This window comes from Primulina huaijiensis, chromosome 7 (genome assembly GCF_012295235.1).
Source record: "Primulina huaijiensis isolate GDHJ02 chromosome 7, ASM1229523v2, whole genome shotgun sequence".
Lineage (NCBI taxonomy): Eukaryota > Viridiplantae > Streptophyta > Magnoliopsida > Lamiales > Gesneriaceae > Primulina > Primulina huaijiensis.
The window spans coordinates 20635510-20659599 of record NC_133312.1 but is presented as its reverse complement, the minus strand read 5'-3'; the positions used below and the strand labels follow the sequence as shown (position 1 = coordinate 20659599).

At 35.8% G+C, this 24090-nt stretch overlaps 3 protein-coding genes across 7 annotated transcripts; 1 reads left to right on the top strand and 2 right to left on the bottom strand.

Annotated features, from left to right (window-relative positions):
• Positions 1-430: 430 nt before the first annotated feature.
• LOC140981824 (mogroside IIIx synthase-like) lies at positions 431-1944 on the bottom strand. The gene has a single exon (XM_073448304.1). The coding sequence runs from the start codon at positions 1808-1810 to the stop codon at positions 449-451; it is 1362 nt and encodes a 453-aa protein (XP_073304405.1). The 5' UTR covers positions 1811-1944; the 3' UTR covers positions 431-448.
• An 898-nt stretch (positions 1945-2842) lies between these two features.
• Positions 2843-4485, bottom strand: LOC140981752 (mogroside IIIx synthase-like). Its single transcript, XM_073448177.1, has one exon. The coding sequence runs from the start codon at positions 4406-4408 to the stop codon at positions 3059-3061; it is 1350 nt and encodes a 449-aa protein (XP_073304278.1). The 5' UTR covers positions 4409-4485; the 3' UTR covers positions 2843-3058.
• A 4813-nt stretch (positions 4486-9298) lies between these two features.
• Positions 9299-17529, top strand: LOC140980513 (uncharacterized). 5 transcript variants are annotated; one of them, XM_073446367.1, is made up of 5 exons: positions 9299-9400; positions 13722-13868; positions 13926-14710; positions 15924-16040; positions 16182-17529. In XM_073446367.1, the coding sequence occupies exons 2-5, from the start codon at positions 13730-13732 to the stop codon at positions 17220-17222; spliced, it is 2082 nt and encodes a 693-aa protein (XP_073302468.1). In that variant the 5' UTR covers positions 9299-9400; positions 13722-13729; the 3' UTR covers positions 17223-17529. The 5 variants fall into 5 exon arrangements, with proteins under 5 accessions (XP_073302468.1, XP_073302466.1, XP_073302469.1 ...); XM_073446365.1 differs by having other exon boundaries at positions 9313-9460; XM_073446368.1 differs by lacking the exon at positions 9299-9400 and adding an exon at positions 9478-9769.
• Positions 17530-24090: the final 6561 nt, after the last annotated feature.

The following is a 24090-nucleotide window of genomic DNA, read 5'->3' as shown; positions in this document are numbered from 1 at the left end:
GTTTGGAAGTGCGGAGGAAGATCAGGGAACGATGGTAATTGGAGTTCAACTACTTGAATTGAAGATCGTTCATCAAGTGAATTCTTGATCAAATCCAGGTCGATGGCCGTATAACAAAAATATATATGGAAGTTTTTGTTTGACAAATTCTTGTATAGTTCAAGATAGGGAATACATGGCCATGTGCAAGCCATGGAAACATTAGGATGCTGAGTTTACTTTCACCTTTTGCCTCCATTGACGGCAATCTCTTGCACTGTAAGTTAAATTCTTTGGGGTTGAGTCACTTTGAACAAAATCAATTAAATCAATAAAAAAAATTAATTATCAGTCATCACGAAAATTAAATGCAACATTTTCTATAAATTCAAAGTAATATACATGGATAACTAAATATTTTATTAAATTTAAAAATTAATGAACTGATTTACATAGCCATATAACATCCTCAAGGCTGCTGCTTATACTTCATGCAAACCCGCAACAGCTGATCCGCTGCTTCATTCATGTCCTCTTCTTCTTCATTTTTCATCTTCTCACTCAACTCCATAGCCCTAAGCCTCAACTTTTCACCATATGTCTCCACAATAACCTTATTTATCGCATTCACGAATTCGTCACTACTTAAATTTCCATCGTCGTCTCTTGCAACCTCAACACCAGCACCAGCCTCTACCAAGAACCTAGCATTCAAAGGCTGGTCGAGTTTCAGCGGTACCGCTATGACTGGTACGCCAAAATAAAGACTTTCGATGATAGAACTCATCCCACAGTGACTCACAAAAGCACCTACGCTTTTGTGTGCCAAGATTTTTGCTTGTGGCGCCAATCCCTGCAAAATCATACACCTTTCTTTCACTCTATCTAGGAACCCCTTGGGCATTACCTCATGAATGTTAATAATCTTTCCAACCGGAGATCTTACGACCCATACGAAGTTGACATTACATAGCTCCAACCCTTTTGCTATCTCCTCCATTTGATCTTTAGACAAGTAGTTTTCACTGCCAAAAGAAACGAACACAGTTGAAAACTGGGGTTTCGTACTTAACCATTCCATTATCTCCGAACCATTTTCTTCATTGTCCGATCGTGTGATAAGTGGACCAACAGGTACCACGTTTTTCTTGCACAAAACAGACAAATAATCCACGTACTTCCCTTCAATTCCCTTGCATGTCTTCATTAAAACAATGTCATCAGATAGTTCAAAGTGGCCAAATAATGAATATTTATCATCCTCATCTCTTTTAAGTTGAGCAACCTCAGCTCGCGACGCCTTCCTCTCGTAGTCTTTAAGGTACAACGCCGGATAAGGGAAAGTTGAACCTTTACACCTGAACCCATGATAAGCAAATGAATATGTTGCGGCTCCTGTGGTGGCGAAATGGATGGCCAGAATGTTCATGGATTTGGCCAATTTCGCTGCCCACGTTTGAAATCCATCGTAAATAAGCAAATCCGGTTTCAGATTGTTGATGATATCAGTGAAGCTGGTGACAGACATTTGAAAGGCCTGAAAAAGCCTAGGCATGAGATTTTGGGGGACGCTTTTCGTCGTGTGGAAGTGCGGAGGAAGATCAGGGAATGATGGTAATCTGAGTTCAACTAGTTGAATTGAATAATTTGAATTAGATTGTTGCTGAAGTGAATTTTTGATTGAATCAAGGTTGATTGCTGTAGAACATAAGTATATATGGAAATTCTTTTTTGACAGATGCTTGGATAGTTCAAGATAAGGGAAGACATGGCCATATGCAATCCATGGAAACATAAGGATGCTGAATTTACTATGACATTTTTCCTCCATTAAAGAGAACTTTTCATTCAATAAACTCGGTCTAAACTTTGTTCTGCTTGATGGTACTGTAGTTTTAACTTTTAAGGGTCTCTCTTGTTTTGATATATATCGGACGTCCTCTTTTGTTTTGATGCGTTGAATGAGTTCTTTGATGGCATCACCCGACATATTTAGTGTTTTCCGCCAGCAAAATGAGCCATTTTGATGATTTCAAGATAGAAAATGTAAACTAATAAAACGTAAACCATGCACAGTTTGTCCCATATGTATGAAAATGAAGGTTTAACAAATCCGATCCGATCATTTAATGTATTTTGAAGACGAATATTGGGTTTGATTCTTTCAAGGATAGTTGAAATAATTATATTCCAATTTGCAATGATTGAGCTGTGATTCAACTCACGTGCGAGACATATGCACTCCAAGTATAAGAAGAATTTGTTCCAATTGCAATTTCATAATTCAAGAAATCTCGTGGAAACATTTAAAACAAATTTACTTAATACTTTTGATACGACTTTCAGTTCCCGATCGGATCCCAGAAAACTCAATTTCACAGTATGGAGATTTGCTAGTTTTGGTCATACTATCATACAGTTCACCCAGCTTAATATTTTTAATTTTTAATAGGACATTGGGTTCCAGATTGAATAGTTGGTCCAGTATGCCATGGTTTTCTTTTGTCCTGAAAAGTATCTATATGGTGTTGAAAATGAGACAACACTCAATCTCTCATAATCTCAATTCCGAGTATAACCACGAAAATATTTTCTCTAACTCACACAATAATAACACTCAATTTTTTCTTCTCTCTTGATCTTGGAATGATTAGAAAGCTTGGATGAGATATAAAGCAAATGAGCTCTATGTATAGCAAACTCTTCAAATGTGAAAAGATATAAATTCAAACTTTGTTAGCCACCATTTGGACGGTAGTGCGAACTTCGTATTGGACGACATGTATGAACACATGCACAATTTTCTTGTCAACAATTTTGGTCAATAAACTACATGTCCGAATCTTAACATGTGATCAACCAGTCTTATTTATGAGAGATTATTGTCTCTAGTTGACTTGTTCTACCAAACGCTACCTCCTCAAACAAATTCATTTATCTGATTTATATGACCATAATTTCTTTTACCTCGAGTTCCAAGCAAATATGGGCATAATTTATACTTAAAATAGATCATTCACCAATGAAAAACTTTGCTGCATCAAAGTAATACTGTGTATGAATATAACCAGTAATATCCTCAGCTCCGTTGCTTACACTTCATGCAAAGCTTCAACAACTGCTCTGCTGCTTCATTCACGGCCCCTTCTTCTTCATTTTTCATCCTCTCACTCAATTCCATAGCTTTAAGCCTCAACTTTTTGCCACTCATCTCCAGTATAACCTTATTTATAGCATTCGCGAACTCGTCTCTCCTTAAATTTCCATCTTCATCTCTTGCAACCTCAACACCAGCTCCAGTTTCTACCACAACTCTAGCGTTCAAAGGCTGGTCGAGTTTCAATGGCACCGCTATAACTGGTACGCCAAAATAAAAGCTTTCGATTATAGAACTCGTCCCACAGTGACTCACAAAAGCACCTACACTTTTGTGTGCCAAGATTTTAGCTTGTGGTGCCCATCCCTGCACAATAAGACCCCTTTCTTTTACTCTGTCATGAAACCCCATCGGCAATACCTCGTGAATGTTAATCGTCTCTCCGACAGGAGATCTTACTACCCATATAAAGTTTGCATCACAAAGCTCCAACCCTTTTGCTATCTCCTCCATTTGATCCTTAGACAAGTAGTTTTCACTGCCAAAAGAAATGAACACGGTTGAAAAATGAGGTTTCTTACTTAGCCATTCCACAATCTCCGAACCATGTTCTTCATTGTTAGATTTTGTGACAAGTGGACCAACAGGTATTACGTTTTTCTTGCACAAAACAGACAAATAATCCACATACTTCCCTTCGATTCCCCTGCATGTCTTCATCAAAACAATGTCATCAGATAGTTTGAAGTGGCCAAATGATCCATCTTTCTCATCCTCATTTATTTTAATCCGTCCAATCTCAGCTTGCAATGCCTTCCTTTCGTAGTCCTTAAAGTACATTGCTGGATATGGGAAGGTTGAATCTTTAGCTGTGAACCTATGATAACCAAATGAATATGCTGCAGCCCCAGTGGTGGCGAAATGGACTGCAGGAATGTTCATCGACAAGGCAATTTTTGCAGCCCATGGTTGAAAAACATCGTATATCATCAAATCCGGCTTCAGATTGTCGATGATATCAGTGAAGCTGGATTTAGAAATTTGAAAAGCCTTAAAAAGCCTAGGCATGAGTTTTGGGGGCACGTTTTTGGTAGTGTGGAAGTGCGGGGGAAGATCAGGGAATGATGGTAATTGGAGTTCAACTAGTTGGATTGAAGATCCTTCATGAAGTGAATTCTTGATCGAATCCAGGTTGATGGCTGTAGAACAGAAGTATATGTGGAAGTTCTTGTTCGACAGATTCTTGGATAGTTCAAGATAGGGGAATACATGGCCATGTGCAATCCATGGAAACACAAGGATACTGAGTTTCTTCTCATTCTTCTCCTCCATTGATGGGATCCTTTTGCTCTGTGAGTCCGAGTCTAAAACTTGTTCTGGTTTTAAGGGCTGAGAACTCGAGAAAGAGAGAGAGACATTGGACGGTCTCTTTGGCGGTTTCAAATTAGAAAGTGTCAAACAATTGCACGGTTTTTCTTATGTGACAAGTAAGGTTTGACAAAGTTGTCAACTTAGAAAGTGTCAAACAATCTTTTCCTTGTTTTATTTTTGAATCATTCAATATTTTTTTCATTTTATTTTTTGATTTTTCTTGCTTCTTTTGTTCGATTAAATTCAGTAATCTCATCATCATATCTAATTTACATATTTCTTTTTCATCATAAGATTTGACGTTGATTAATCTATTTGATAATTGTCTTGTTTTTTCTTATGACCTTCTTATTTTGTTTATTTGAATTGTTCACACTTCGGGTCTTACTCCATTTTATTTCATTCTTTGTAGAAGTATCATTTTGTTTCTCCACATCTTTTACCACTATTGATAACACATCTTTGTTCTTAGTAATTAATTTGTTTAATTTGAAATGACACTTGTTATGTTCTTGTTTGATTCTCTCAAATTTTCATTATGTTTAGATATATATTTTTCCCGTAAATGAAGTAAACTCATTCTTAAATAAATTTTAAGCTCTCTCATGAAACTCATTAGAAAGTGTAATGTATATTCTAAACAGATTCCTAGACAAATCAGCCGCATGAAATAATAATAAATGTCGTTTGAGCTTGAGACTTGCATATGTGATGTAAACACTATGTTTCATTGGTAAGGACATGGATATGTTCGTTCATATAGATGAGTGATCATTTGATGATACACTGAAAAATCCTCCCTCAAACTGTCCAAGTGGTTATCACTTATCGAGTGGAATAGTCTGTAGTTATGGTTGTACACCATCAGTCTTTTGACTCGGGACATCATGGAGGCTCATCATACTAGCACTGCACTTTGACTGGTTTACTCACTCCATTGAGGGTCATCAGGTAGCAAAGTTAGACGTAGTTTCAAAATACATAGGAGGCAATGCATTGTAGTCGGGGATTCACAGTTTGCCTACGGGTGAAGATATCCTATGTGATCTGATGAGTTAAAAGTACAAGGAATCTCCAGTCAGAGTAAGACATGTTTAGCTTGAAAATGTGTTTCTTCAGTTGCACATATCATGTCAATGTTATTACTCAAAGATACATCACATTATTATTGAATTCATTTGTAACTCTCAATATACCAATGATTGCAGATTCGATCGGGATATATAAGTTGAAGGGATCGTATTGTACGCTAACCATAACTTAAGGTTCTTGTAGGTACTATCAGTAATACCTAGGAGATCATGAGGTGATGCTACTAGATGCTCTTACCATGATCCAATGGGTGCAATCAGATTTTAATTCTGACATTCTTGATCAAGGGTTGGTGAAAAGAATTAGCTAATTAGGGTAAGCCCGAATACAAATAAATTTTATTCTGAATCACATGAAGTTGTGAACACATGACTAACTATATCCCTTAACTATCGAGGATCACACAAGTATTGGGTTTTATGTTCCCGTTCAGATAGTCAAGTTCAAGGAGCTGAATTTTGTGACTCTAGTTTGATAGAGATCAAACAGATTGCTTATAAAGGAATTTATAAGATGATTCCATATTATGGAATATGTGGAAGTTAGCTTAACAGCTAATTAGGTGATGAGAGTATAACTATCTTTTGTAATGAAGAAGTTCACAAAACTAATAGCTACAAAAAATGGATCAGTAGAAAAATTTGTCCTTCGAAATTTTTATTTTTCATTAAATGAATGAGATTTTTATCTTTGACACATCGACACTGTCTGATCGTCGATCGGAGTTATAATAAGTTCACAATTATTTATTTAGTAAAGTTATAATCTACTAATTAGATAATAATATTAATAGTGGTGACTACTAAGTAAAAATTCTCATTAAATATTCTGGAAGAGTCTAGAATATATTAACTAATTAATTGATTGATTAAATAAAATTTATTTAAATTAAAGCGCACACACACATATATATCTATCTTTGTGTGTGTGTGTGTGTATGGATATATGTATGTATATATATATTGTATTATCAAAAGTTGATAATTATTTAATTATGTATGATATTTTCAAGAGTAGAAAATACATACACGAGATATTTTAAATAAAGGAATAATCGTTTCCTGATCCAAGCTAGTAGGATTCTTGATTTGATGAGGAATCAAATTTTATAAATATTTCATTAAGAGTTATATGAAACAAAATAATTTTTGCAACAAAAATTTTGTCCATCTCCTCCTTGCAAAATTTCGGCCACCACACAAAATTTTAAAGAAAATTTCGACCACTTCCACCGCCGCATTGCCGTCAGATTTCTGAAATTCCGGTTATCCAATCTCGATGCAAATTTCATTTAGATTTCTAGTTCGACCTGAACAAGGAACTCAGTCTCCGATCGTGGACTTGATTTGGCTGTCAAAAGAAGAAGATCTATTCGTAGGGATTTACAAGAAGGAACAATTATGCTAATCCCGAACTGGTTTGGTGTCCAGCTAGCGTTAAATACGCAAAGATAAACAGATATAAACACCCTATGAATGTTTTAAATCATCATTCACCCAATGAATTTTTTGAACATCAAAACAAAAAATTTTAAACTTCTGTTACGCCTTAGATACAAGAAAACGGTACTTCAAGATATAATCCATCGAGTTTCATATAGCTTTAGGGGTTAAGGAAGCTCTTAGTTAGATAAAGGAATAACAACTCAGTAATATCGTCATTGAATCAGATACACTGTCGATAATTGAAGCCATAAATTCTACAACACCATTTTCTTTTTCTATTGATTTAATCATTGAAGATTTCAAGAAACTTGATATTCAACATGTTTCTTTTGCTGTTTTTAAAAATTAGTGAATCATGTTGCTCATGTATTAACTAAGAGATCTTTTTCTTTGTCTGGTCTAGAAGGACATGTCATCTCTTTGTCTTTTTTAATTTATGATGTTATTATTAACGACTTAGCATAAATACATTTCTCATGTTTTACTTAAAAAAACTAGTCTGAAAAGGTTATTTAAATGGTTATACACGTTACATATATGGGCTAAAAGAATTTGAGTAATATCTTAGCGTATGAATTCTAAAATTCATGTAAAAGATTTTCAACTATTATAATCATTTGTTGTAAGGGTTATTCAACGATGTAAACTTTTTACGAAGTTATTTAGTGCTCGGAACTAAGTTTGTATAATTAGTTTATCTTAAAGATAAAAGAGAAGAAGTGAGGAGTTCAAATGACTATAAATATTGGTGAAATTTACTTTCCATACTTTATTGTTCTTCCATTGTTTATTTTCACGTTTTACTCATTCATTAAGTTTTTACATTGCATCAAGTTCCGACCCGGATTTGGTCGGCTCGGTTTGTGACGGATCTATGCCTACCAAAAAAAACCTGCTTCGATACATAATTGCTTGATTTTCGAATATAATTTAAAAAATACTATTTAATTCGGACATTTTCTTACTAACAAGTAGCTTCACGCGAAACCCTACGTCTAGAGAGTTGATAACCATTAATTTTCCCGGTTTGTTCGATCTCGTGAAAATATTCGCCACCGGAGGTATAAGTTGCTCAATATCTCTGTTGATTGTGTTCTCGATATTTGCTGTGTAGCGATAGATTTTGCTTGGAATCGTAGTTTATTTATCTATTGTCGGCGTTTGTATAAAATTTTCAATTTGGGAATTATTTTGGTGTTGAGTGTTTCAATTTCTTTCCTTTTATGTTTATTTTTAGTAATTCGAGAAATTAATTCATTTACCGGGGTGGCTTGGCCGCGTAATTGACTTGTTCAGTTTGGTTTTGATTGTGTAGATTTTAGATATAGTTTAGTATTAGAATTGAAGTACATAATTTGTTGTGCAGACAATAATTGGTGTTTGTGGAAATTAGATTTGTGGAGAAGTGATTGGAAGTTAATGTGTCAGATTTAGATTATGTATTTGAAAATATATACCAATTTAGGGATGTTAATTTTTTTCGGTTCTCCTAACGATAAAATATAAATATTTTGTCTATTTTCTCACCAGTGTTGTTTGAATGATCGAATCAAATATGACTTCCAGAATAAGATTTAGATTGTCTACTTGGAAAAAAATATCAATTAAGGGTTGTTAAAATTTGTCGTTTATGCTCAAATCAAAATCGTTCTGCTCACAATAATATTTTTGTCGATTTTGATCGCTTGTATTGTATAAGGGATCAAATGATTATGGCTATTAGAATCAGACTTTGATTGTCTATTTGAAAAAATATCGATTTAAGGTTATAAATGTTCTCGGTTATGCGCACGATAAAAAAATTTCGCTTTCGATCACTTGTATTGTAGGATGAGTCGAATTAATTATGACATTTTCAATCTTATTTAGATTGTGTATTTAAAAATTTAAAAAAAAAAATTGATTTGGGATTGTTAAATATTTTTTGGTTATGCTCACTTGTATCATACGATATTATTGATTATTTCAATTAAATATTATTGATGATTTTTCAATTTTGATTTATTTTTTGAATATCATATGAAACACTTTTCCTTTGGGGTTTATTTGCAAAAATTAAGTTAAATGTGCAGCTATGTTACACGCGCGGATAATGATATGAGAATACCGACAAGAAACTATTGTAGGATGTAACTGATTTATTTGTGTGTGTGTATGCACACTCTTATACCTTTAGTTGCATTTCCCCCCTTGGATCTTCTCGTTTTCTATAATTATAATGATAATGGGTCGGGCCTAAATCCGGTCAAACAGATAGCCCGAGACCCGCCCCGGACTGCCCTATATGTATATATTATATTAATTAAAATTTAAAATAAGGGTAAAATAACTCTTAACCCTAACCATTCACAATTGCTGTAAGCCGCTCGCTCGTCTATCCCAGTGTGTACAAGCCAAATCAAGATAACTTTACGGTGTAAGTCTCGAGCAACTTGCTTCCTCGAATCGCCTGCAGTCGTTTGGATATTAACATCAGGTTCCACGTAAAGTCGACTCGAATTTTGGAATTCTTTGTTGAATTGTTTAAAATTATTATTTTTCTTTGATTGATCTTGCCTTTTGCTTGTTCCCGATTTGTTTTTCCTGAACTGTTGGTGAAATCTAGATCCTTAATTGTTGGTGAGTTTTGTATGCTTTTGAGATTCTGGTGTTTGGCTTTTCAGTGGAACATGGGTATTGAAGATATTTTGGAAAAGACGTCTTTCGTTTTTTTCTTTAGCTTTGGTTTTACTTCATGAATTTCGCTTGACTACTCCTTAATTTGGATCAAGGTTTCAGATTTTAGGTTGGTTACTGTTTTTGTTTTCCTATCCCTCCCAACATTTCTGTTAATAAATGTTTCTTGCACTTTGCTGTTCTTGATTATAAATACATCGTAATTGTATACGATATTATGTCACATTATTTTGTTTAATTTGTCTTCTCGAAATAGGATTTCGATATATCAAATTTTTTTTGCCTCATGTTTGGCGGGTTGATGTGTCCAACCTGGATTGAACCACCGTCCGATATTAGACGGGGCGGGGCCAAAATGAGACTGGGTGGGTTTCTTCTTAGCAGGGCGTGTCCCGGGTTTGGCCAAACCCGCCTGGTTACCAACCTTATACCATAATCGTTTGTTTTTTTTTTTTGCACGCAGCACTATTATGTTCACGATCATGGGCTTTATCTTAGAATTTTGGACACTTATTAAATGGATTAAACCTGAAATTTTTACTGCGCCGCTTTGACCACTGTTGGCTTGGGAATTTTCTAAGAGAAATTTAGTGTTATTCTTGTGAAATAGGCCTTTTCTGGTTGTTTTGGATGTAGATGCCTTTATCTCGTTTGAAGAAGATGAAGCACAAGATCTAAAACCGTAAATCAGTTCACCAACTCCAGACGCACGACCTACATCTCCCAATGTCAAATCATCATCCCTAAAGACTAGATTTTTTCTTCATCGTTCAATCCTCCCATCAACCATTCATTGCTATCATCGATATCATACAATGAAATAGGATCAATTTTGTTGCTCAAATCATATCGACGTTTCAATGCTTTGTTATATTTAATGAAGACTAGATCTTTCAAACGCTTTTGCGCCAACCTATTTCTTCTTTTCGAATGAAGCTGCGAAAATTTTAAAATAAATTCATTCTTCATGAATTGTTCACAGTAATAATTATAATTACTATGTCAAGACTCGAGTCATCTATTCAATGTTAAAATTTAAATACTTACATGCTTAACCATACTCCAGTTCCGCTTACAACCAGAAGCACTTGACGCAAGGTTGAGAATTCCCACAACAAAATCTTGCAATCGTGGGGTCGTAGAACCATAAGCCAACCAAAAAGTAACCAGATGCATGCAAAAGCTTATGAAGCTAATCTGTCCACCTTTTATCGATAATTTCAAAAATCCTTTGGTACTTCTCTTCATTGTTGTTGAAAGACAAAACAATAGCCTCCTTAGCTCGATCCATAGCCTCGTATATATACCTCATTGCAGGTCTTTTTTCACTATCAACTAATTGAAGCACTTTAACCATTGGGCCACCAACTTTAATGGCATAAACAACATGATTCCAAAATAAAGGCATCAATATAATCTTTGTTGCACGTTTACCTTCTTTCTCCTTCGTAGATCGACTCGTGTTCCACATTTCTGAAGTGACCATCTTTCTTAAATTCACTTGTTTTTGAAACCTCTTCAATCTCAAAAAAGCAGTGGCAAAACGAGTTTTCCCCGTACTGACCATTTCTCTTTGACCTATTAATTCTCTCATCATGTTCAAGACTTGTGGCCTATTATATATATAGTCATTCACCATCATGCTCCTCTCATAAACCTTTTTCAGTACTGGAATTTTGAACAAATCTTCAAGCATTAAATCCAAACAATGGGCAGCACGTGGAGTCCAGAATGTGTGGAAATCTTAACATCAAACGCTTCCCGCATTTATGTTATTACTTGTAAGTAACAAATCTAATACTTATTAGAAAGTAATAACTTGAATTCACATTTCATACATGTTGAAACATTTGCAGAGACATTATCTGTAACCACTTGAACAACATTCTTTAGACCAGTTTGCTCATCGTACTTTTCAAGTAAGTCAAACAACTTGATACATGTATGAGAAAAGCCGGAGGCATCCACATATTCCAGAAATACCGTCCCTCTTGGACTGTTCACCAAAAAATTAATCGAAGTTCTATTTTTTCCATCAGTGCATCCATCAGCCATTAATGAGCATGCATATTTTTTTATAGTCTGCCTCATACTCTTTCAAAAGAATTTTCGTACCTTGTATTTCTTTATTTAAATTCTTTATCCTCACTTCATGGTAACTTGGGGGCTTCCAATCATGAATACTCTAAGATGCAGCTCTACAAAATTTTCTTAAAGCTATCATAATTTACAGTGTTGGATGGAATATCTGCATTGTACATCCATTTGACAAAATACTGCACCACAGAGTCTCTCACTTTTTTCTAACTTTCATCGTATTTCTTCGAATCTTTTGCTCTTTTTGCTTTCCTTGATTCACAACTTGATCCTTGTTATTGACAAAGAAATAATCAAAAGGATCAACAGTCTTTGTCTTTTGACTTGAGAAAACAGGGGATGGCGGAGGAACTCGCTGTTGAACTTAACATTAGTTGTTTTCTTTTTCGAGGGATTATTGGAAACACATCATCATCTTCCAAAATTTCCAATTGCACAACAAATTCATCGAAATTAGGATTCATGTCCATTTGCTGCATGATTTCTTTTTATTTTGACATGTAAACTTGAACTTCAGCTCTAACATTCTCAGGGCATTTTGGACATGCTTTGACATTTCGATGGCCTCCAGCCATGACATATGAATATTCTTGATTCCATGTGTTTGAAATTAATTAATATGCAGAAAATACACCTATTTAACATACAAATTTGGACAAAAATGATGTGGGCAGTGGGCCGGAGACCATTTCATAGTTCATAAAGGAACTAAAATTTAGTGCCAATTGGAAATGACATTTGACTTATACTAATTACATTGACTAAAAAATAAAGATTAAAATTTGTCAGTATTGTTGCTCCTAATTCAGTGAAGTGTCCATTCAGAAAGATATTCATAATATTGCACGGGACAAGTCGCGTGAAAACTAAAAATATTATCATGTCTCACGATTCTAACAACTTCCAACTTTAAACTTTTACAAAAGATGCCCATCAAATTAATATTCTCAAATAGAATTCGCAATCATGCATGCAACTAAATTCAGCTATCAAATATACGTCGTCAAATAAACTCATCATTTTGGGTTTCTCTACTATGCTACATTGCTACGTCCAGCTAACTCATTTTATGTTACGTGCAAATACAAACTAGCAATCTACTGTAGTTGTCCAAGATGAAGTAGAAATTACTGGCGGATTTTGTATTCAGAAATGGTACGGGGTAAACGAACTTCTCGGTCTTCGCTGCAGCACTCTCTTCTTCGTTCTGTACTTTTGCTGCTGCGTGCTCTACTTCTCTTCTACGCGATCCCTTCTTTTATTTTACGTCCGGAACTTGGGTTGTTTGGGTTTGTGCCATTTGTTCTTTAAACTAGTAATTAATTAAAATAAACAAAAACGCAACTTCGTTGTTTTTCAATTTAAATAAAATAAAAAACTCAAGTGCGCTTTAAGTGCGCCTGAGTGACCTTCCAAGGGGAGCTCAAGCGCTGGGCTTGTCTTAGTGAATCGTTGCGCCTAGGATGGCCCCAGGTTATAGTTTTCCAATTGATTTATATTGTTGTTAGGACCTATTTATTAAGATAGCAAGAACTCTTATGACGTAGAGATGGTAAATTCTTGGCCGTTCAAAGGAGTGCCAAATATCATGATTGTTTGAGCTTAAGTATGAAGTGGCTACCAGCTCAAAAAAATAATTATTATAAAGTGGCTACTGTATTGATCCTGATAGGGATTTAAAGGGACAAGAGTTTCAATTGGTGTGTGCTCTCAAGGTCCCCTTGGTTCTAGAGGCTAAGGCTCAGAACTATAGATCCTGCAGGTCTAATTGAAGATATTGTGGGCCCAAAATGGACGATGCAGCGGCAAGCATCGATTCCTTTGGTTGATGCACATGTATTCACCAGAAGAATTTGTGTTTGTGGTGTATATGGATTAATCTTACCAAGCAGGATGTCTTTATTTTTAGTATATTGCAATCCAGTGAGCGAAGCATTTATGCATAATCGGCTTTGGTTCCACAGAGTTGGCAATGGTGCGTGCCAAGAGAATTACTAGAAGCTCTGATAAAGCGCGTAAGGAGAATGAAGCTTCTGAAAATGCATTAGGTCAGTCAAAGACTTCTGATCTTGTGCCAGTGGATGTGGAACCACCCAAGGCTGCAGTTCAAGGTGAAGACAAAATAGAAATATCACTTGACCAGGCACCACCCAAGGCTGCAGTTCAAGGTGAAGATAAAATAGAAATATCACTTGACCAGGCAGAAAGTGGAAAAGATGAAGAAACTCACAATTTAGAAATAAAAAATGCAATTACGGTGGACAATGATGAAAATGAGATGATGACAGAAATAAATGATGATAATTCGGCTGAAGAGGAGCCAAGTAGTTCTGAAGATGATGAAACTTATTCTGAAGAAAGCATGTGGGAAGATGATGAAGAAAATCTCGAAGAAGTCAATGAAGGAGATACAGTTGACAAAGATGAGAATAATGTCGAGTTACAAACAGGCGAAGATGAGTCAATAGAAGATCATGTGGAAACAGAAGATGATGTTAAGAAAAAAGAAAATGCAGAAGAAGAAAAAGAAATAACAAATGGTGGAGGAACCACTCAAGAGCCTGTTACTGAGAAAGTGAAAGCAGGTTTGAAAGAGGAGGTGGATAAATCCACCGGAAGGAGTAGAAAGAAGGTGCAACCAGCGATCTCAAAGAAGTTGAAATCTACCGACGAACATAAGCCAGAATCATCACACAAGAGAAAGGTTAAAGAGCGAGTTGAGAGCATGGGAATGATTTTCATGTGTAGTTCTACGACAAAGGAAGACTGTTTTCGATATAGGGTTTTTGGGTTGCCGGCAAGCAAGAAAGATACGGTGGAAAAGATTTATCCTGGGATGAGACTATTTCTGTATGATGTTGATCTGAAATTGTTGAATGGCATCTACAAATCTGCTGGACCTGGTGGTTATAACATTGAACCGAAGGCCTTCAAATCCCAGTTTCCATCTCAGGTTCGTGTGTCACGTGTGTACGATATATGCTATGCATACATTTCATATACTGCTCAATCTGTAATTGATAACGAGAACTTTCTGCGTGATGATATAGGCGCCACTATGGGCAGATTGGTAAATTCTATGCAGGGAAAGATGTTAAGAAGTGTAAACTTCAGTTGATCATTGTTAACTTGGTAAACTGTCTTTATTCTGCTTTAGGTAAGGGATTAAACAAACTAAATCGAGCCTAATGCTATTTACTTTTTCATGTTCGAATTCGAGCTCGGAAACTCTAAGAAGTTAAACCTAACTGGGATTTAAGTCATGGATAGTGACTTAGGTATTTTATCTTTTGGTTTTGGGATTGAGGTTGAGAATGATATGGTCGATCACGTCATTCAGTCGCAAGCTAAAAGCCAATCTGGCAAGGGTTCAAAGCATATTTTGATTTCTCAGACAAAATTGGGAAAACCTTTTTGCCTCAGATCAAATTGGGCAAAACCTATCGAAAAGTGGAAAGAGCATCATAAAATACATTCTACTTTGAGCAGCAGCTCAAGTTATGAGTCCTCAAGTAGGACTTATCTCTTGGATGTCTTAGAGGACTAAAAGTCTACAAGTATGAGCTGTTAGGAGAAGTGCAGATCCACTGAAAAATATTAGTAGTAGTTGTACAGCGTTTGATTTTTTGCGAATGAAGGCCATAAACCACCAAACGATGCTTATTGTAGAATAATTTGCTTGCACAAGAATAATGTGTCAACTGTATATTAAGGATAGTCCCATGGGCATGGGAAATTATCTCATAAACTAGAATGCATTAATTCCTCAATATTCACAAGCACATTACGTGACTTGTATAATTTAAATATATTCTAAAGTTTACAAGACATTGTTTTTCTCTCATTGCTGGTCAACTATGCCCCCAAAGAGGGGTAAAGAAATACTGTAATCAAAATTTAGAGTGGCTAATTAGCTTTATTTGAATATTTATTTTATAATTCTCTCTCTTATCATTTTTATGAAAAAATGAGATTATTGTAACTGGGCTAAGATTTTGAATTGTGGTGTTGGTCAGGTTCGATGGTTCTCATTAGTGAAAAGATAATATCATATTTTTTGATGTGATTTTTTTCCAAGTGCTTTGTCCTATGCATTCAGCAAGTCAAATAAATACTGACGGTGTGCTGAACCTCGAGTTTTGATTTGAAGGCAGTTATTGTTTCAGGTTCGATTCAGAGTTTTGAAAGATTGTTTGCCTATAGCTGAGGAGAAGTTCAAGAAGGTTATCAAGGATAACTACTTTTCAAAGAATAAGTTCGATTGCAAACTGACTTCAGTACAGGTATCTTGGCAAAACCTCCTTGGCTGACTATATGTTCTCAAATCTCAAGGACTAGTCTGGTAGCATGATAGTAAGAATGACGATTCTGACATTTTTCATTTTGATTTATCATCTTTGTTGTATTCAATATTTTTTTTCCAGGTCAACAAATTGTGCAACCTTTTTCTGGCTAAGAGCAGAGGACAGCATCTAGCAAAGTCAGGCAGGATTCGTAAAGCAGAGAACCACACAACTGTACTAAGAGGCAGACTTGGGATACGTAGAGCAGAAGAGGACAGGCTCCATTCAGTGAGGGAGGAGCGCAAGTATCATGACCGTTCTCATAAGCGCCAAAGGAGGATCCCAGTTTTACCAGTGCGGGAACCACTGCCTTTACGGGTTCCCTCACCTCTACCATCTTCTGTTCGTTTATATGCCCATGATAGGAATTTGGAAGAGGATCCTTACAGGAAGTATCCATATTTAGAAATTCACGATCCTTATCGGGATGGGCCACTTTTAAGCCATGGCGATCCTTACAGAGATCGACGAGATCCACCCATAGAACGTGGTTCTTACAGAGACGGGCGAGATCCACCCACAGTACGTGATTCTTTCAGAGACGGGCGAGATCCATCCATAGAACGACGTGATTCTTACAGAGTTGGGCGAAGTGATTTTTATGGGGTTAGGAGAGATCCACCTACAGAACGTCATGATCCTTATAGAGATGGGCGAGATATACTGCTAGTGCGTTCATCTCCTTACAGAGATGGACAGAGAGCGTTCATAGATCGTCATGATCCTTACAATGACAGGCGAGATTCATATTTTCTGCATCGTAGTCCTCCCAGAGCCATCCCTCAATCTGACCCTTATATCACTTACAGGAGGGATCCTTTATCAGATCGTCGTGATGTTTATAGAGATGATCGCTTGGTTGAGACCGGCGAATCTTATGGGCGAAAGTTACTGCTGGACCACCATGACCTTCCACCACATTTAGAATCTAGGCGGCTCGATGACATCAGCATTAGGGATTCACATGTTTCGTACCGAGCACGTCCAGCATACATGGAACCTACGTATTCTGTAGAATATCCTTCTGGGGCCGCGTTGGAGCGCGACCTTCGTCCTTTAGGTCCATCTAACGATCATTCTACTGGGGGCCAATTACCTGGGTACTACTCTCGCCGCGGCTGATTTAAGAAAGAACTTTATGGTGAGCACTTAAGGAAGCTGTTTCAGTAGACTTCTCCATCCGTTTTATGGTTATTCGGCTTGTAATGTCTTTGCGTTGCTTTTCTGGTTAATTTAATACTTCTGTGTTGGTTTGATTGTTGTTCTCAATGCTCCTTTAACTTTCCCTAATAAAGTCCGTACCCTGAAACTTAGTTCGAACAAATATTTGATGACTTATTGTTAATTGGAACTACATTGGAGCAAATGTGAATTTATTAGGCATTTCAATTGTAGTACTTTATGTACTAATTTTTGTTTCTGCGCTCTACATGTTTAGTCTATGGTGAACCATCTAATCATTTGGTTCGCAATCAGTAGTTCGGCTGTTATATTTTACCATTCAATTTCAGCTTTGTTAGCTTTGAATCTCGTCGGATTACCATTTCATGTTGCCAGCGTGGGGCAATCTACTCTGTTGGAAGTAGATCATCCTGTGGGCAATCTACGGCCTCCACCGCAAAATATGTGTTAAGGCAAAAGTACCAATCTTACCTTATGGTAACTGGAAAGTTCGATTCCACAGGTGGGACAACCTGCGTCGACGACGCCAATTGATTTAGGGCATGAGATCCATGCATCATAATCTGGACCAGCCACGAATTTCCCCGCGGTGACGTCGAATCTCCCTGTAGCATTCAGAGGATCCCAATAAATTTGAATTAAACATTTGTGTTTTTGTCACGAAGTCATGATCAATATATGAAGGATTTAAACATTAGCTCAGGTTGTAAGAATCTGTGTCTATTTTGTGCCCTTATGAGCTATCAATGTCATTGAAAGATTTGACTGGAATACACATGAAGAACTCAAATATTCTAAAATTAAATATTTATTATTTCATTAGAAATTATGGGGTAAGCACATAAAATAGTAAATACAGAGGTTCCTTGAGTGGTTTAGCACTAGCTTGACTGTAAATTGAAGCAGTTTTACTATACTTTTTAATAAATCATGTCAATCTAGATTAAATTTACACATGCATATATCAAATTTAAGCATGAATTTTCAAGTCCTCAAAACTTAAAATTCTCAAAATCACAAAAATTAATAGTTCGGGTCTTTGGAGTTCTATCTTTTTTGTGAAGATTGAATGAAGGTGATGCCGCCTTAGGTTTTTTTTTGGTAAAAAAAGTTATATACTATTAAATTTTAATGTTTAAAAGTTAAATTATAGTATAGAACAAACTGTTTCACGCTAAAATTGACAGTTATTCACCACTCTTTCCAAAATTATTTACTATTAAAAGTTAAAATATAGTATGAAACAAATTATATCACGCTCAAATTGACAATTATTCCCCAATCTTTCCAAAATCTTAGTATGCTTCACATATAATCTTGTTTTTTCCTTTTTGTTACACCCCGACAAAAATACAATCATTGTTTACAAAAACTCAACAGTTCGCATCTTAAGCTCCAATTACTCTTCTCAAAGTTACGACATCGATCTATTAACAAAATACGGATCAGTATAAAAATCAAGTCACTAAAAAATTCATATTTTAATTGGTGTAAAATTTGTTCGAACGTTTAAAGCTTGATGATAGAAATTAAGTAAAAGAGAAGACGAAAAAAACTCGACCGAACATAACAGAGAGAAACATGTGCCTTAAAATATGTATGAGAATTTACCATGTCGCAGAGGAGGCATTGATGCACCTAAATTTGGCTCCTCAGCGCCCCATAAATGGCATGGACATTTCCAGGTTGCAGGGGAGGCACCTGTGATGCACCTTATGCACAGGATAGGCGAGGGAGAGGTGCCTGAAGTGTTGTTTGACAAAAAGTCACGAGTTTTCATGATATTGTAAATTCAAATGGTGTCCTTTGAAGTCTTTCATCTAAATTTTGAGTGTACAGATGCTCCAATTGGTGAAACATGTCCCTACAGTTTCATAACATTAAATAGAGCTTCAAATAAATTTGAATCAAAATTCTGAATTCATTCATCTTGTCTACATTTCTTCCTTCCTAAAAGCAAGAGAGTTTATAACCATTTATGCTTATTGTACTTGTAATTTATTGTGATGTTATTACAAAAGAAATAGTTTTATCTTGAGAGAAGATTTTCAATCTGTCATCCACAAAATTTAAGAACTTATTGCTGTAATATGCCATCAACTTATTTCTGAAATTTTAATGAGGAAGCCATCTTCTAAATTTCAGAAAATTTTTCTTTATATTTTTGGTGAAAGATCTTGAAGATGGCAATGATCAGAAGTAAAATTTGGGGATAGTATTTAATATTATGTCCTTAAGAAGTTTTGCTCAGCACTGGTGCTTCGGTGATTGACAATATTCTCATAAGAAACAACTTCTCTTGTGATTATCAGCATAGTCAATCACAAGTTTTATAACTATAAAATGGTATAAACTCTCTTTGTTTTTGGAAGGAAAAAGTGCATACAAGATAAATGCAAATGTGTATTCCAAAAGTTCATAATTGAATTAATATAATGATTTTTGATATTGTATTTAATGTTATAAATATGTAGCGACATGTTTGATCATTTGGAGTGTCCCTTCATCCAAAAATTAGATGAAAGACTTCAAAGGACACTGTTTGTATGCAATGGATGATGAAAATTCTCATATGCTGTCAAAATACACTTCAGGCGCCTAGGAGAAACTTTTCAGGCGCCTGAGAGCGAGCTGAACACAAGGAGGCGACTATGCCTCTTTTGTGTTACAAGCGAGGCGCTCGGGAGCCCCCTGCGACCTGGAATTTTCCATGCCTCACCCAGCGCCTTTTTTAAATGCCTCAACACTTGCCGTGCTGCTTGGAAATATCTCAGGTAGCTTTTAGGCACAAGTTTGAATATGTTTTTAATCGAATAAGTTTTTCTTCATATTTCCTCCACTTAATTTCCATTCATTCAGCTTAAAACATTGCAATATGTGCAGGGGTTTTTGTCAGTTTCTATCTTTGGGTGCTCGGTCATCTTACCTCGGGCAAAATCTATGAAGAGACAAAGACTCCTAGCTCTGGAAATCGACACTACCTCTATCCCAATTTTTCTGAGCATCATCATATATTATTTCTCAATGGTAACTATCGCATCAGCTTTCCAACGCGTATCACAGCAAGACTGTTTGTTCAGGAGCGTTGGAGCAAACCTCCAGTGGGACATATGAAATGCAATGTCGATGCAATAATATTTTCAAATCCTCCTCATGCTGGCTATGGTTGTGTTCTCAAAGATTATCAAGATGTGTTGATAGCGGCAACACATGGTAGTAGCTTTGGACAACATTCTCCATCAGTAGTAGAGGAACAGGGAATCCTTGAAGCTCTAAGCTAGCTCAAAGAATGCAAATTCAACATATGATTGTAGAATCTTATACCCAACTAGTTATCCATGCTCTCCAGAATTCAAATTTAGATTCTTCGATTTTTACTTTTATTGTTGATGATTGTAAAATCCTAGCTTCAGATTTACTGAACTCTAGTTTTGTTTTTGCTAAGAGATCCGGAAATCAGGCAGCTCATGTCTTGGCCAGGACTACTGGTTTTATGGATGCTCACGTAGGATGGTCATCTCACCCTCATATTCTCATTTATGATATAATTTCTTATGATATGATTTAATAATATTACCGTTTTATTTAAAAGAAAATCTCTTTGTCGGATACCACCTCGGACGGGACCCTTGTCCCATTTTTTCGGTTCAACTACAACCTTTGCAATGTTGTAGATAGATCACTTGATTTCTCTAAATCATTCAATTCTTTTACAAAACAAGACCAGAGTTACCATATCACTTTTATCACATAAACGAAAACGTGATATGTTTGTCATAACACGCATAATAAGATGACTTGGTCGTAATTGCTATAATTACCATAATTTTAATATACAATAGTAATCTAAAACATGGAAAAATACACTTTCTATGAAATATAAAGGGATCCCACCATCCTCAGGAACTCAACCAATCTTATTTAACTCATTTACTTAAGTAATTTTAAGCAACATTTTGTTTAACATATTTCTAATTAATGGATTGCAACTTTTTTTTATTATTTCATAATCAATACACGTGGTAAATTTCTATTGTTGGTAATGAATTGTTATTCCAAAATATTACAGATTTCTTCTCGATTTACATAGCCATATTTTTCTTTTACCACAAATATCCAAGAAAATATGGGCGCAACTTGTACCTAAAATATGCTCATTCATCAATAAAATCTTATGGGCATAAGGTACACCGCTGTATAAGAGAAATTTGAACCTTTACTCCTGAACCCATGATAAGCAAATGAACATGTTGCGGCTCCTGTGGTGGCAAAATGGATTGTGGGAAAGTTCATCGATGTGACCATTTTCACAGCCAACGTTTGAAATCCATCGTAAATCAGTAAATCTAGCTTCAGATTGATGATGATATCAGTGAAGCCGGAGATAGACATTTGAAAGGCCTGAAAAATCCTTTGCATTAGATTTGGGGGGAACGATATTCGTCATGTGGCAGTGTGGAGGAAGATCAAGAAATGATGGTAATCGAAGTTTGATGATGTCTGGATGTATTGGGTATGAGTTTGGGGCAATTACACCGGATTGGGTTGGTTTTTGCCCTGGTATGTGGGAGCTTGGGTGAAAAGTGTTGGGCTTGAAGTACCTGCACACTTAAGTGAGTAGAAAACGTTAGTGGGGCGCCGGAAGATTCTTTGGTATAGTCATTCCGACGCTCAAGTCATTCAAATGTTTTATCTTTGTATAGAAAATATGCGCAATTATTGCAAGAATATCTGAATGCATTAATATCAAGAAAACTTAATATTTATAGGAAAGAGGTCAATGGTGACTTTGTTTTCAGTGCCCAACTGCTACTCATGGTGAGATGGTTGCACATGCTCTGTTCACTGACACTGTCAAGTCTGACAACTTATACTTACTTTAGCCTAGTCACATCACCCCTACGTGCACTGAAAGATCTCCCAATGATGATCAAGACATGGCGTCCCATACCTGTGAGCTCGGAGATGACACATGTGCCAGGGTTCTTGGGTCAATAGCCGCGACGGGGAACACTGCCTTCTAGTTAGACTAACTGAGGTCTTACTACCCGGACTGATCAGCCAAGAGCTCGGCTCTTTTCGAGCGCTGGTGGGCTTGCTCAACCTTCCTAACTTCCGAGCACTGGTGGGCTTGCTCAACATTTCTAAAATTACATACAGATTTTATTATGCTTAAGGAGCCTAAATAACTATAATTGAGATAATTAAATAAGGCTTATTTGTACTAAGCTTAAAAGCACCGAAAACCCTAAGCTTAGAAGGGGATATTCAAAAAAAAGAGAAAACATAGGGTTCTTAGAAGCTGCAGTAGCCGAGACCTAGCTGCACAAAAACCAATAGAAAATGTAAATTTATAGTGAGAAAAGGGAAGAAGAGTCGTCTCTCGATCGTGCTCTTCACTCATTTGCGCTAGTATTCGAATTTTGAGCGTTTTTAACACAAAGACACATTCTAAATCATTTTTTTTTTGCACAATCAAATCATATTATGTCTGTTATTGATGTCTTGTATGAAAAATGATTTCTAGCCACGTTTTTGGCAAGGAATTTGAAAGAGTCCAAAAATCTAGAAATTTCAGCAGGTTTCAAAATTTAGTCCCTGGTATTTTAAAATAAGTGATTTATAGGTCCATTTTATAGAAATGTTATCAACTGATGATTTGTATTAGTCGGTGTTGCTACGATTGGATAGTAAATTCAAAATTTTTGAGTGAGAAACGAATGAGATATGATTTTTCTCGTAAAACTACTCAATCTGTGCGAAAATTTTACGTGTCAACCCATCATCCTACGTTCTTTTGATTACTGTGATTTATAGGTTCGTTTTCTTGAACTATTGTCAACTTAATATTTTTAGTACTCGATTTTTATTCGATTGGACAAGAAGTTCGAAATTTTTGAGTGAGGAATGAAAGAGATAGGGTTTTCTCGTAGAACTACTCAATCTGTGCGAAAATTTACATGTCAACCCATCATCCTCCATTTTTTTAATTATTGCAATTTATAGTTTGTTTTCTGGAAATGTTGTCAACTGAAGATTTGTAGTACTCGGTGTTATCTTTTGATTGGATAGTAAATGTTTTAGTGAGAAATGAAGGAGAAATAGTTTTTCTCATAGAACTGCTCAATTTGTGCTAAAATTATACGTGTCAACCCATCATCCTCTATTTTTTTGATTACTGCGATATTTATAAGTTCGTTTTCTGGAAAGGTTTTAAACTAATGATTTGTAAAAATCTGTGTTATCTTCGATATGGTACCAAATTCTCAATTTGTGGCTGAGAAACGAAGGAGATGTGATTTTTCTAGCAAAACTGTTCAATGTGTTCAACAGGTTTTTTTTATATGTACGGGGTCCGTGCCTAGGACACAGACATTTAACGGACCATAAATGTCTTTTTTAAAAATGTATACAAAGTATACGAAAGCGTAAAAAAAATGTTTATTATATGATTATTTTAAATGAAGGGAAAAAAGAAAAATATTTTGTGGAATATGAATTGACTTTGACTAAGAGGTAGTGAGAGATATGTCGAAAACGGGGGCGGCAAACTCGCAATGAAAATGGTGAAAATTGTGAAGAACAAGGATGAAGATCTCACATGGGTAATGGATCCATTGATAACGGGAACGGTGAACTTACTATATGATGGTTAGAGGGATTCGACAATAACAGGTTCGTTGAACTCTGTCAGCCTAGTACTACGGTTTATAGATCGATCAATCAAATAGAGGAGTCACTTTCGATGAACAAACTTCACATAATATTTATGAGGAGAGGTTTATGTTATAAACAAAAAATATTTTTA

Bases quoted from the DNA above. Each gene is read 5' to 3' on its own strand.
- LOC140981824 (XM_073448304.1), bottom strand. From the start codon at position 1,810: ATGGAGGAAAAATGTCATAGTAAATTCAGCATCCTTATGTTTCCATGG.
- LOC140981752 (XM_073448177.1), bottom strand. From the start codon at position 4,408: ATGGAGGAGAAGAATGAGAAGAAACTCAGTATCCTTGTGTTTCCATGG.
- LOC140980513 (XM_073446367.1), top strand. From the start codon at position 13,730: ATGGTGCGTGCCAAGAGAATTACTAGAAGCTCTGATAAAGCGCGTAAG. The intron at 13,869-13,925 runs GTGAAGACAAAA...CTGCAGTTCAAG, and splicing joins ACCCAAGGCTGCAGTTCAAG to GTGAAGATAAAATAGAAATA. The intron at 16,041-16,181 runs GTATCTTGGCAA...TTTTTTTTCCAG, and splicing joins GCAAACTGACTTCAGTACAG to GTCAACAAATTGTGCAACCT.